The sequence below is a fragment of the Alosa alosa genome, chromosome 6 (genome assembly GCF_017589495.1).
Source record: "Alosa alosa isolate M-15738 ecotype Scorff River chromosome 6, AALO_Geno_1.1, whole genome shotgun sequence".
Classification (NCBI taxonomy): domain Eukaryota; kingdom Metazoa; phylum Chordata; class Actinopteri; order Clupeiformes; family Clupeidae; genus Alosa; species Alosa alosa.
Window position 1 is genome coordinate 16880439 of NC_063194.1, and position 12790 is coordinate 16893228.

Below are 12790 nucleotides of genomic sequence, written 5' to 3' on the forward strand. Positions count from 1 at the left end.
TTCGCTTAGTGGTGATGCAGAAGAACTACAACAACAACGCCATTTTTGTCTTGCAGAGTGTTGTTTGGAGCGAGACATCAGAGCAAACGGGAATAGTTAATCCTGTACCTTTCAGCTGCATGGTAATAACATTGCTTAGAGTTTATTAAAGATTAAGCAACAGTATTTAGCGTCCGCCATTAATTTTTTTAATTCTAACGGCACATTGAAATTGTTCTCGGCCTTGGTCGATAGCTGACTAGGTTAGAGCCTGGACTTTGCTAAAGCTAACGTTGGTTAGCTGACATTAAAGGGAAATATTTCCACGTCCAGTAAGCCACTGTTGATCATAAATACGTGGTGTCAACCCATTCGAACACTCTAAGGAGGTTTTTGTAGCGAAGACACGTTTCTCAAACGAGTTTGATAATATACTAAGGCAGCAGAATGAGAGGTGGGTCGTCGTATGGAGACAGGGACCGAGACCGAGGACGCGACAGGGGGTGAGTACGAATGTGAGAGCATAAAGTGGTCAGCCAACACCAACTAGCATTCTAACTTGATTGGGGGCTTGCTGTTAACGTTTGAAACATTTGGGCTTGATTCGCACATCGGGCTAATATCTAGTATGAAACGGCATTCTTGCCATATAATTATGTTGTTTGGGTCTAAATAACTGACGTACTTAACCAGCAGACAACTTCATTAAATCTGATTATCGATTTCTTATATGGAAGGCCGCGCTTTGGCTCTAGCCGTGGCCGCTCACCTCCAGGGTCAAAGAAATTCGGCAATCCAGGTGAACGTCTTCGTAAAAAGAAATGGGATTTGGATGAACTTCCAAAGTTTGAAAAGAATTTTTACACAGAGAATCCTGAAGTCCAACGAATGAGCCAGGTACCCTTGCATTTTACACGTCGTCTGTGATCAAACGTTATTATATGACGAAAAAAGACTGTTGTTCAGTAATTTCTCTTTAGACTTCTGCTTTAGTGCAACTGTAAGTAAACCTGTAGAACACTGAAAATTGCTCTTTCTACTTTTTAGCGTTTAACCTGTTCTTCCAGGAAATTAACAAAATATTGTTTCTTGATTGTAGTATGAGCTTGAAGAATTCCGCAGGAAGAAAGAAATCACTCTAAGAGGCTCGGGCTGCCCCAAACCTGTCATCAGCTTCCAACAGGCCCAGTTTCCACGTATGTACACTGCAGACACATATTTCAGCTCTAAGAAACAAAAGACATGCATAATTGTAAAAAGATACACAGGAAATACTGTTTAACCTATCCAAAGTATCATGAAAAAAGGTGTGATCTCTCTCTGTAGAGTATGTAATGGATGTCCTGATGCAGCAGAACTTTAAAGAGCCCACTCCCATCCAGGCCCAGGGCTTTCCATTGGCTCTCAGTGGTAGGGACATGGTGGGCATTGCTCAGACTGGCTCAGGGAAGACTCTTGCGGTGAGTAAAGAAGTATGACTTTAAGGGCTGTATTTTGGGCACCAGCGCATGGCGTAAAACTCGTTTTTCACCCGCGGAAAGTTTAATTTGGTATTTTGCACATTTATTTTTTTAAACATTGCGCCCAGGGGTGTGGCAATTAACAACCTAGGGAAGGGCCTGGCACGTTGTCTAAAAACCACTATCGTACACCACCTAAACCTGGTCAGAAGTCAATGGCGAGTTGTTCATATGCTATTTTAAGAGCGCATGTCAACAGTCATATTGGCAGGTGCACGCACCATCCTTCTATCATTCATGAACACACACCAGCGCACATCCATGCAAAGCATTACAAATTTGCACGATTACAATGGGAAACATAATTAGAAATACTGTACATCTCATGATGAGTAGTTATTCACCATCATTTGCAAATTGGTAATGACGGTTAAAAGTGATTAGGGGAGAGGCGAGAGACACGTATGGAGCACAGCTGAAGACACACTGTCACGAGATATAAGCAACTCCTCTGCAGGATAAATGTTGTTTTATTCAGTCATTTGAGCAATATTGGTAAGTGTTGCTTTTTCCAGCCTATGTTTTCGGTGGTAACCCATTGTCTGTCAATAGTGAAAGTATCTGCATATAACTGTCTTGTCGTTGACTGACTCCTTGGTGAAGTTAGTTTCACTTTGCCAATGAGTTCAAATAATAGACGAGTGCAAATGCGTGAAGGCTATGCTAGGTTTTAGTAAAGCATGGTTTAAGAATGACTATTCCATACAGTCTCCTAAAGCAGCCTCCTTCAAATCGCCCGTTGAATGCCAAAATACCGATGCATTTATTTGACATATCGCAGCGTTAGCCGTTAAAGGAATGACAGATGTCATTCTCATTGGTTTAAAATGATGTTACGCCTCAAACACACCCATATGACTGATTAAAAAACCTAGGAACACCTTGTTGCGCCATGCGCTCCACTTTTGATAATGAAACCCCTCCCAATGTGAACTGGACATCCTACTAAATTTGAATAGACTTTTGACGAGTTAGAATGTCATGATAGGGCCCTAAATGCCCATTCAATTAGAGTAATTCATGGAATATGAAGGTAGGAAAACTACAAATCAATAAAAAGATTATTTTCATTAAAAGTGTAGCTTGTGGGGGGAATTTATACCAGGATGAATGATATACTTTATTGTACATATGCTTTATTTGTTCCTCAGTATCTTCTCCCTGCCATTGTACACATCAACCACCAGCCTTATCTGGAACGAGGAGATGGACCTATTGTAAGTCTTATCACTTTTTAGTTGTATGTCAAGTCTTCTGTAGAATGGTGTAATGGAACATTGTTTGCCTCATCAAAATATATCTCTATAATTAAATTGGTCTTGATGTTCTTATGTTCTTTTTTGTGTAAACTCTCCTCTTCTGTTGCTCTGCAGTGTTTGGTACTGGCCCCAACTCGTGAGTTGGCTCAGCAGGTCCAACAGGTGGCCTATGATTATGGCAAATCCTCACGCATCAAGAGCACTTGTGTATACGGAGGAGCACCCAAGGGCCCACAGATTCGCGATCTGGAGAGAGGTGATGTGTCTCATAACCTATATGACACAAATAAGGGAATTCTATACATTTAAGATACATTTCACCCTAGTACATAGGTGTCTATTTCCACGCCTTATAAGATGTAGGAAAGAAGGTGCATACTTACAAGTACAGCCTCTAAACCCCGATGGACCCTTTTGTTCTGGCTCTGTTCTCAGGTGTGGAGATATGCATTGCAACGCCAGGCCGACTAATTGACTTTTTGGAGGTGGGCAAGACAAACCTGCGTCGCTGTACCTATCTGGTGCTGGATGAGGCCGACAGAATGCTGGACATGGGTTTCGAGCCCCAGATCCGCAAGATTGTTGATCAGATAAGGGTAAGATGGAGCGAAATCTATAACGTTGTTATGTTGTTCACCACCACAGAGAGAATTTAAGGAGTATTTCACCGCTGGGAAGATGAATGTAAATTTTAATTGGGTCATTTATGTAGTAGAAATGTGAAATCATTTTTGAAGTCAGTACCTTCTTCACCGAGAAAAAGCCGAAAGTGTATTTTTGGCTCATGTGGATGAAAGCCAACTCCCAGAATTGCATATCCCAGAACTCCCAGAACTGCCCTTCACTGCCATGCAAGGTCACTCCCCTGGGAAGTCACTATTTCGCAAACTTTAACACCACATTGTTTTTGCCTATTTGCCAGAAAGTCATACATTTTGCATATTTCCATGTCAGATGACCCGCGAATTGGCAGCATAGGCTACCATGTTCGACATTTAACTAATGTCCAGCAGCAGCGAAATTCTCTGAACCTTTTACCACGGATACCGTGATAAAGTTGGTTTTATATTAGACGTTTAATATTCAACACATGCAAAAAATTAATTTAGCACTTAGCACTACGAGGGATGAATTTGTGTCCAATATAAAAACAACTTTACTTGCCGTTCTTCTGATATGACTGCATTTCATTGATTGTGATGCACTCACATCTGATACAGATAGCAATGACTTCTGATGCCATGTAACGGCCATTTAGGATATATTGTAAAATATCAAAGTTGTAGGACATTTACATAGCTTAAACTGTATGTTTATTTTGTCCCCCATGCCTGTTTCATTCATCCAGACCAGGAGGGACCAGTGTGAACCTTTTCCCCCAATTGATCTGTCGCTAAGCCCCGCCCCCCATTGTTACCGTGTGAAACACGGACAAACATACCAGACTTGCTTAGACATACATTATGGAGAATGGCAGCTGACAGTATATCAAAGCAGGCTTTGAGGACGTTTTGGTTGATAAAGGATTTACTTTCCTCCAGACGCAATCAAAAGGGACTTAATTATGATATGGAGGGGTATATCCAAAACTTTAAAATGTATACAAGGTGACAAGCTTAAAGTGGAGGCGAGTAGCCAGATCACTGTGCAAAAAACACTGACGTTAATGCTAGCTAGCTAGAACTAGCTGGTTGAAGATTGAGACTGAGTGTTAGGCTATATTAACATTCGATGTAGTAAGAATATAGTAGTTGGCTAATGAGCATTTTCATCATGGGATTTAACAGGGAACCTGGATACTGTGGCCACGTTGTTTGTTGGCTTAGTAGCCTACATTACGTCGAGCTGTTGCAAATGCGAGATGCGTCCTGTGTAGGCTGCTGTTTATGAAATATACCCTCGTTTACTAGCCACTCGTGGTACCGGCTATCAGTATTACACGTCCCCCATGCACAATGTTGGACCATGGTTATCCGTCGGGGGTTTTTTAGGAAATAAACTCCATAAATAACCATTCATTTGTCATTTTATGCCTCCTCCCTGTTGTTTCCTATGGAGTTGTTCGAGCTTATGTCCGAGTCTGTTGAGGCTGAACTGTCATTGGTTCATCTGCGTTCTAAGGGTGGCGCTTAGCGACAGGTCAATTGTTGTGTCTGCCTGTTAAATATGCTCAGTTCAATGTCAGTCTCAGAGTCAGTCAGTCTCAGGCCGGTGCCAATTATTAAAAAAATGCCAAAAATTGGCCTGATTAATCAGCCAACCAAATATTCGATCAAAAAATATTTAGTCTTGGTGTCTTGTTGGCTCTCAGCCTGACAGACAGACCCTCATGTGGAGTGCCACCTGGCCGAAGGAGGTCCGTCAGCTGGCCGAGGACTTCCTGCGGGACTATGTTCAGATCAACGTCGGTGCCCTGGAGCTCAGTGCCAATCACAACATCCTGCAGATTGTTGACGTCTGTATGGACAGCGAGAAGGACAGCAAGTAAGTCACCTCTAAGCCTTGATCTGCAGTACATCTCTGCTGTGGTACATCATCGTTATGTGTGTGTGTGTACGCATGTGTGGTGTAGGGGTGTCACAATTCTCCAAATCCTCGATTCGATTTAATTTTCGATTTTAAAGTCACGTTTCTATTCGATTTTCAAACTTTTTTTTAATATTACTATTAATGCCTTCCTTATGATAACTTTTTTGGCCTTTTCTTTTCTGTTTTGGGGGGCTTTTATTTTAAAACAGCTTTTTATTTTGAAACCGTTCCAACTGCGAGGTTGTAAACAAAACAAACATTAAACATAGACGTGAACATAGTGAAATGAAACAACACAGCATGATAATTTGACTGTTTCTTCAGCAAACTCTGAAGAGACCCTAGGTTAGTGTTTATGGATTATGCACTTATCAATGTGCATTTCATGCCTCAAGTATTGGGCAGCCGTGGCCTACTGGTTAGCACTTGGGACCTGTAACCGGAGTGTTGCCGGTTCGAACCCTGACCAGTAGGCACGGCTGAAGTGCCCTTGAGGTTGGCTGATTAATCAGGCCAATTTTTTTAATAATTGGCATCGGCCTGAGACTGACTGACTCTGAACTGAGCATATTTAACAGGCAGACACAACAATTGACCTGTCGCTAAGCGCCACCCTTAGATCGCAGATGAACCAATGACAGTCCAGCCTCAACCCCTCATTGCTCCCCGAGCGCCGCTGTTGATGCAGGCAGCTCTCTGCGCCGGGATTAGTGTGTGCTTCACCTCACTGTGTGTACACTGTGTGCTGTGTGTGTTTCACTAATTCACGGATTGGGATAAATGCAGAGACCAAATTTCCCTCACGGGATCAAAAGAGTATATATACTTATACTTAAGTCATTTTGGACTGTAACTAGATCATCTTTGCACTGAGTTGAGTAAGTTAGTCTTAATGTGAATGAATGACAAAATACTTTTACACCGGTGATTTCAGAGTAGAAAGATGGGCTTCGATTTTGGTGTTTTTTTTTATTTATTTTTTTTACAGGCTGCAGGAGTGTTGACGCCGCAGTTAAACACGTGTGAGTGTGTGTGTGTGTTTTTGCGTTTTGGCATACATGCTGGACCTGACATAGGGGCTGTGGCTACATCGTCGATTCTGCATTTGAGTTCGAAGTTCGAGATTGAGACTTAAAATTGTGACACCCCTAGTGTGGTGTACTGTGTGTGTTTTAAAGCATGTTACTGTTATTGCATCTAGTGTGGAGATATCTAAAAATAGCTGATAGCCATCATGTTTGATAATGATGATAATGATCTCTCTCCTCTTTATCCTCACCAACAGATTGCTTCAACTGATGGAAGAGATAATGGCAGAGAAAGAAAACAAGACCATCATCTTTGTGGAGACCAAGAAACGATGTGACGATTTGACGCGGCGCATGAGGCGAGATGGGTGAGTCAGAATCAACTTCCGGCTCTGTGCTCCCCTAATTGGGTGCCTTTTGGACATAAATACTTTGGCCTCAGCACGACTCGGGACAAACACACAATGCATGAGATTCATAAGGCCTTCAATTTCTTCTCCCTAGATGGCCTGCTATGTGCATCCATGGTGACAAGAGTCAGCCTGAAAGAGACTGGGTGCTCTCAGGTAGGGATTGGGTTAAGCGTCTGGCAATGGAACTAATGGAGTGCTAACTTTGTTATTTAAATTACTGCTTAATGTGTGCATCATATCTTATTAACCTGGAATAAAAGTGTTGCAAATTTAGTATTATAATATTTATTCAAATAACAGAAGTCTGTTGAAATAGTGATGTGTGTATTGTCTGTTTTTGTTAGAGTTTCGCAGTGGAAAAGCCCCCATTCTCATTGCGACTGACGTGGCCTCTCGTGGTTTGGGTATGTCTTGAGTATTGATTCTGTGATTACATACCACAATACGTGTATATGTACACACACACATAGGTACTTGCCTGTACCTGGTTTAAACTGATGTTATCTCCTTGCATTTTACAATAGCACATCCTTTTTTTGCTTCAGCGTGGAGTGGTATAAACCTGTTTGCTTAGTTACTGGAACTTAAGACATGATTGCGTGATGTTCTTGATTCTGGCTTTGCTGTCTATTGAATAGGCTAGCGTCAGATTAGATTCCACTTCTTGATGTTACTCTACTGTAAGGATGCCATTGCTCCATTCAAGCTGAAGAGTACAGATAAAGTGTTGCACTGAAGTGTAAGTGGGTGTAGAGTGGGATAAGTTAGCTAATTTCAGCCACATATGAGCTAAGTTAGACAAGGGGTACAGAGAAAGATGCCTTTTGTAGATTTTTAACCTATTTTTGTTTCTGTGTTCATTTTTTGTTTGTTTGTTTCTTTATTTTGTTTCCAAGTCTCTCTTCCGGCACTAGAAGCGCACAGGCCCATGGGAGCCTGCGGCCGGACCTAGGCATGACTAATCGAAGCCAGAATTGCGGAGCGAAAACAGGGGAGAGAGACGGCCTGATTTTAGCTATCCCTGAAAACAGCCATCTCACCGAAAAAACCCTCCCCCCCGCCCAGAACCAAACGCGCTCCTGTCAACTCTCCCCCCCTCCAGGGGGCTGACTGCCTGGGACCCCTTGGGGGGGAGAAAGGGACGCTGCTGGGATTCCAAATTTTGAGAGCTGGGGTGTGGTGGGCCGGTCAGCTGAGAGGGCAGAGAGAGGGGCGTGGAGGCGGGTGACCTCCCTCCAGCTTTGCCAGCACCTTGCTATGAAGGTAACGCACCATTGCCAAAGGAAATAGAACTTTACTACCCCATGTGCAGTCATAGTGTGTGTGTGTATGTGTCAGCAAATTAGATTTTTATCTAGCAGAAATGCTTCTCTCAAGTAGCTGGCCATTTCCATTCAAGTTTTATTAGCTATGAGGTACTCCAGTAGGTTCTTATTTGGGCACATACCTTACTTTAGTGTAGTAACAGTCAGGCATAGTGGTTTGAGGGTCCCCTTATGCTAAGATACAAGCCATTGACATTCCTGCATCATCCCAGTAAGGAGTAGTGGTTTAGTCAGAGGTGGTGCGTTACGAGAAGACAGCAAGAGAGCGGGCAAGCTGAGCAGCCAGCAGTCGCCGCGCTGGAGGCCCCTCACCCCCTCTGGTCGGCCCCCCTGCGGCCTCCCACTGCACGGCTCCCTCGCTGACACCCCCACCCTCGCCTCTGGCTGTGCTGAGCTGGCCTCTCCCTCTGCGGGCGTCATGTCTGGTCCTGGCCGGCAGGAGTCCTGGCCTGAAGGAGCCTCTCTTTTTACCGTTCACTCATTCTCCTTAGCACCCTCCCCGTTTTCTTCAGTTATTTTACCCTCCCTGTTTTCTCTACTCATCATTCTCTCCATTTATCTCTCTCTCTCTCTCTCTCCTCTCTCTCTCTCTCTCTCTCTCTTTCTCTTTCTTTCTCTCTCTCTCTCTGTCCCCTACTCCAACTTGCTCTTCTCCTGCCTGGCTGCTCCTGTCTGTCGCTCTCTCTGTTCAGCTCTCTTGCATTTCTCTGAAGACTTCTTTTTGCTCTCTGTCTAATTCTCTTATGCTATCTTGTCGGTCATGTGACAAACCCCCACACACCCTCCACAGTCATCCTCCTTACTCTTCAGTTCTGAATGTCCCCTTGTGTGTGTGTGTGTGTGTGTGTGTGTGTCATGCCTGGATAATCCCCGTGTCAGGGGGGGAAATGAAGAGAAGCAAACCCATGACTCATCTCCATTTGATAGATTAACCAATGCCCCCCCCCCCCTCCCTCATCACAAAAACAGCCCTTCGCTCTGCTCCTTCACACTCTGTGCAGTCCGTCACACGGTTGGGTTTACCGTGGACTAATGGCCTACTGTCTGTTTCTTGTTACTCAACACTAAAAGACCTGGGCTCCTGGAGACTCTGCCTGGCCTGGAAGGGCCTGGTGGGGGTCTGGAACATGGATCCCCATTGGCCTCTTTCTGCTGTCTCCTCACTATAGTCGGATAGAAGGCTAAAAATCCAAACACAGCTTTGACATTTTACCACGGCAGCTTTATGGCAGTCAGATTTATGTTTGGAATGAGAGCGAGGGGAAAAAGGAATATAAAAAGAGAGAGAGGAATGAAAATAGTAGTGTTTGGCCCTGCCTCTCCAGTCCAGGGTTGTGGAGTGGGGTTTTAATGGAAGGGTGCGAACATGGGGGTATTTGCTACCTCCACACCTCTCCAACCCCTACCAACAGCCCAGGACTGGTCTTGGGGGCCAGAGGAAACCTCAATTATCCAGGGTAAGTACCTCAACCCCCTCCTACCCCGTTGAAATTCCATTTTGTGCGTTGACCTTCAAAATGTTCATTTTGTCCCCAAAGAAGTTGTATGTGGAGACTCTAGCAGTGCTTTCAGAGCCCTCTGTCCGTTGTAATGAGAAACAGACTTGTCTTGTCCAACAATCCTTTGTCCCCACCTGGTGGCAAGGTGTAATACAACAGTCTTCCACCTTGGCCGTCCCCAAATCAATAGTTGCTAGTGGACCTCTTGTCTCAACCTGATTCTGAAAATCTGTGAATTACCTGACTTTGACCCAAACAGTACTAGTGTTTAGACATGGCGATGGTGGTCTTTGCAATATAGGTCTCAAACAGCCAAATTGACCTGCCTTATCCATGAATAACACTGTCTCAGGGTATTTCTACCATGCTTTGATCGTTCACCATTTAAAGTAATCTCATTTCCCTAACTCATAATGCACTGGAATTGAGGATTTGAAGGATTATTGCTCATGGGAAATGGACAGCAATCAAGGAAGTATTTATTAATTTTAACATAATTGGTTGTGGCAAGGCTTATTAATAGTCAGGTTTCTCCAGCAAGTAGATATGAAATGTCTTTTCACTTATTTGTGAGGTAATTAAAGTTCAGACCCAATGTATACTGTCCAAACCACATTTATTGATAAGTTCTCAATCCAGACTTCAGTGGTTATTTAGTGGGTCCGTAGCCTAAAGCACAATCTTGTGAAGTGCACATCAGTATGTGATGTGTGTAGCTCATGTTAATTTTATCTATTTATCTTCCTTCCCTTTTGCTTAATGAAAACCCTACCACCTTCCTGCTGCCTCCCCTCACCCCCCGCCCCCCTTTTCCACACCCCAAGATGTGGAGGATGTCAAGTTTGTTATCAACTACGACTATCCCAACTCGTCCGAAGACTACATCCACCGCATCGGGCGCACAGCCCGTAGCACCAACAAAGGCACGGCCTACACCTTCTTCACACCTGGCAATCTGCGCCAGGCCCGGGAGCTGGTGCGCGTGCTGGAGGAGGCCCGGCAGGCCATCAACCCCAAACTCCTCCAGCTGGTGGACTCTGGGCGTGGGAGCGGTGGAGGAGGTGAGTTGATTGGGTGCAGCCAGGGCACAGGAGCAGCTGAGTTTCCTTTTGTGGAAAAACTTTAATGAATGACTTTAATAGATAGATTTCTGGGCCTATCCTAGACTATCCTGGGGGTCGTGTTACTTTCTTTTTTTTCACCACACATGTGTTTGCATCCCTGAATATTAAAGATGTGCAGACAGGACATGAAATGGAAAATGATTGCTACTAAATTATTTTGTTGTTTGCTGTTCATTTTTATCTTCAGGTGCAGGTATTTAAATGTCTATATAGGAAAAAACACATGTAAATGAAATGGTGCTTAAAGCCTACTTAAAATATAATACTGAAGGAAAAACTATTGAATACAAAGACATATCATGATATTAATAGCCATTGGAGGTACCAAGAACTGTTATCATGTTCTCTGCTTCAGAGAGTGCTAATTTTAACTAATTGAGGATCTTTATAGCAGACTTCTGAGTCTCTCTTAGGCTTATCAATTGTACTTTTAAGATCATCTGTTCGATCACTCAGGCATGCACACCTGCCTTACTGCATTCTCCAGGTGGGCGATCTCGTTTCCGTGGCAGCGGCTCCAACTCCAACAACCCTAACCTGATGTACCAGGAGGAGTGTGACCGCCGCATGCGCTCGGTGGGTGGTGGTGGCGGCAGCAAGGACAGCCGTGGGAATGGCAGTTCAAGCGGCGGATTCGGTCGTGACGGGAGACGTGATGGAGGTGACCGCTCCTCCTCTTCCTCCTCGTCCTACCGCGACCGCAGTGGCAGGGATGGGCGCGGCAGCGACAGCTACAGCTCCGGCTCCAACTCTTACAGCGGCAGCAGCAGCCAGTACAGCAGTTACGGTAGCAGCAGTGGCAGCAGCCAGTACAACTCCAGGGGAGGTGCTCCATCAGGGGGCAGCTCGACCAGTGGAGGTGCAGTGCCCGATCAGTCGGGCCAGTCCCAGGGTCAGTTTGGGAACATTGGGGCCAGATCGAGCAACCCCCCGCCACCTGTCACCGGGCCACAGCCCCTCATGGCCCAGCAGTTCTCTCCCACTCAGCCAATGATGGGCCTCATGGGTCAGGGTGGACCCTACCAGTTTGCACCGCCGCCACCCCCACCCCCATCAAGGAAGTAATGATGTTTAGAGTTTACTTGGAGTGAGGCGTTCAGTTAAGCTGTGATTATTGGGGTGTGCAGCGGTTAGAATGTGTTGACATTCCACAAGTCCCTGTTTTGCATCTCTCCCCTACCTTGAAATGTGTCTGAGAGCCCACAGTGCAGAACCGTGAAGTAGATAACAGTGTTCCAGAGGAGATAGCAGTGCGTCTCTCCGAGTCGTACATTCTTGTTTTTCCGAGCCTAATATTACAGTACAGAGACACAGATTCCCACCATCCTGATCATGATTTATGCAGCTCTGCAGATTACACTCAGAGCTTTTCTCTTAATGCAGTGACGCTGTTGACAAAAGGAGAGGTTGTGTATAAATATACATTTATTTAGAAAAGTGGTGAAATGACGTTAGTGAGCAGACATCAGCTGTATTTTTTATCTTTTGTATTTTGGCTGTATTTTTGTTTTGTTTGGTCAGATTTTGTCTAGTGATGCTATTTCCCCTTTTTTGGCTGTACTGTTGGATAAAAGTGGTTTGAAATCTTTGAACTGAATACGGTTATTATGTTGTCCTTTAAGAATGTACCAATGTAGGTGATATACATGGTTATGTCTTATTGTTTCATAGAGTCAGTTCTTTTGTTGTTTAGTTGACTCTAAATTGGATGATGGTGAGACATGAATATTGAATCAGAATGACTTGATTGCTAGGGATAATTTCAAGATTAATATTTGGCCTGTAACATGTAAGTACTAATACAAAATTCATGATTTTTGTTTTCCATCTTGACCAAAACAATAAGCTTCAATACTTGTTTTCATTGAGATTCTGTTCAGTGCCAGGCATTTTTTCAGCGTTCCCTCAGACAGTAAGGATATACTGCAGTTTTTTAAAGTTGATCTCTCTTTTTCAGTTAAATATCATAACAAGAACAAATTTGTAACCAACTTTGACTATGTTCTTAAATTTTGTATCTTGAGTTAGCCTATAGAAGCTATGTGTCTACGTTTTTCAAATTTAAATAAAGATTTCCATCAAGCTTTGTAGTAGTAATTTGAATTTTATTCTTA

The 12790-nt window shown here is 43.9% G+C and overlaps 1 protein-coding gene across 1 annotated transcript; it reads left to right on the forward strand.

Annotated features, from left to right (window-relative positions):
- Positions 1-60: 60 nt before the first annotated feature.
- Positions 61-12762, forward strand: LOC125296250 (probable ATP-dependent RNA helicase DDX17). The gene is made up of 13 exons (XM_048246050.1): positions 61-482; positions 717-876; positions 1079-1175; positions 1306-1439; positions 2651-2716; positions 2873-3014; positions 3194-3354; positions 5070-5242; positions 6573-6683; positions 6820-6881; positions 7073-7132; positions 10377-10613; positions 11164-12762. The coding sequence occupies exons 1-13, from the start codon at positions 427-429 to the stop codon at positions 11739-11741; spliced, it is 2037 nt and encodes a 678-aa protein (XP_048102007.1). The 5' UTR covers positions 61-426; the 3' UTR covers positions 11742-12762.
- Positions 12763-12790: the final 28 nt, after the last annotated feature.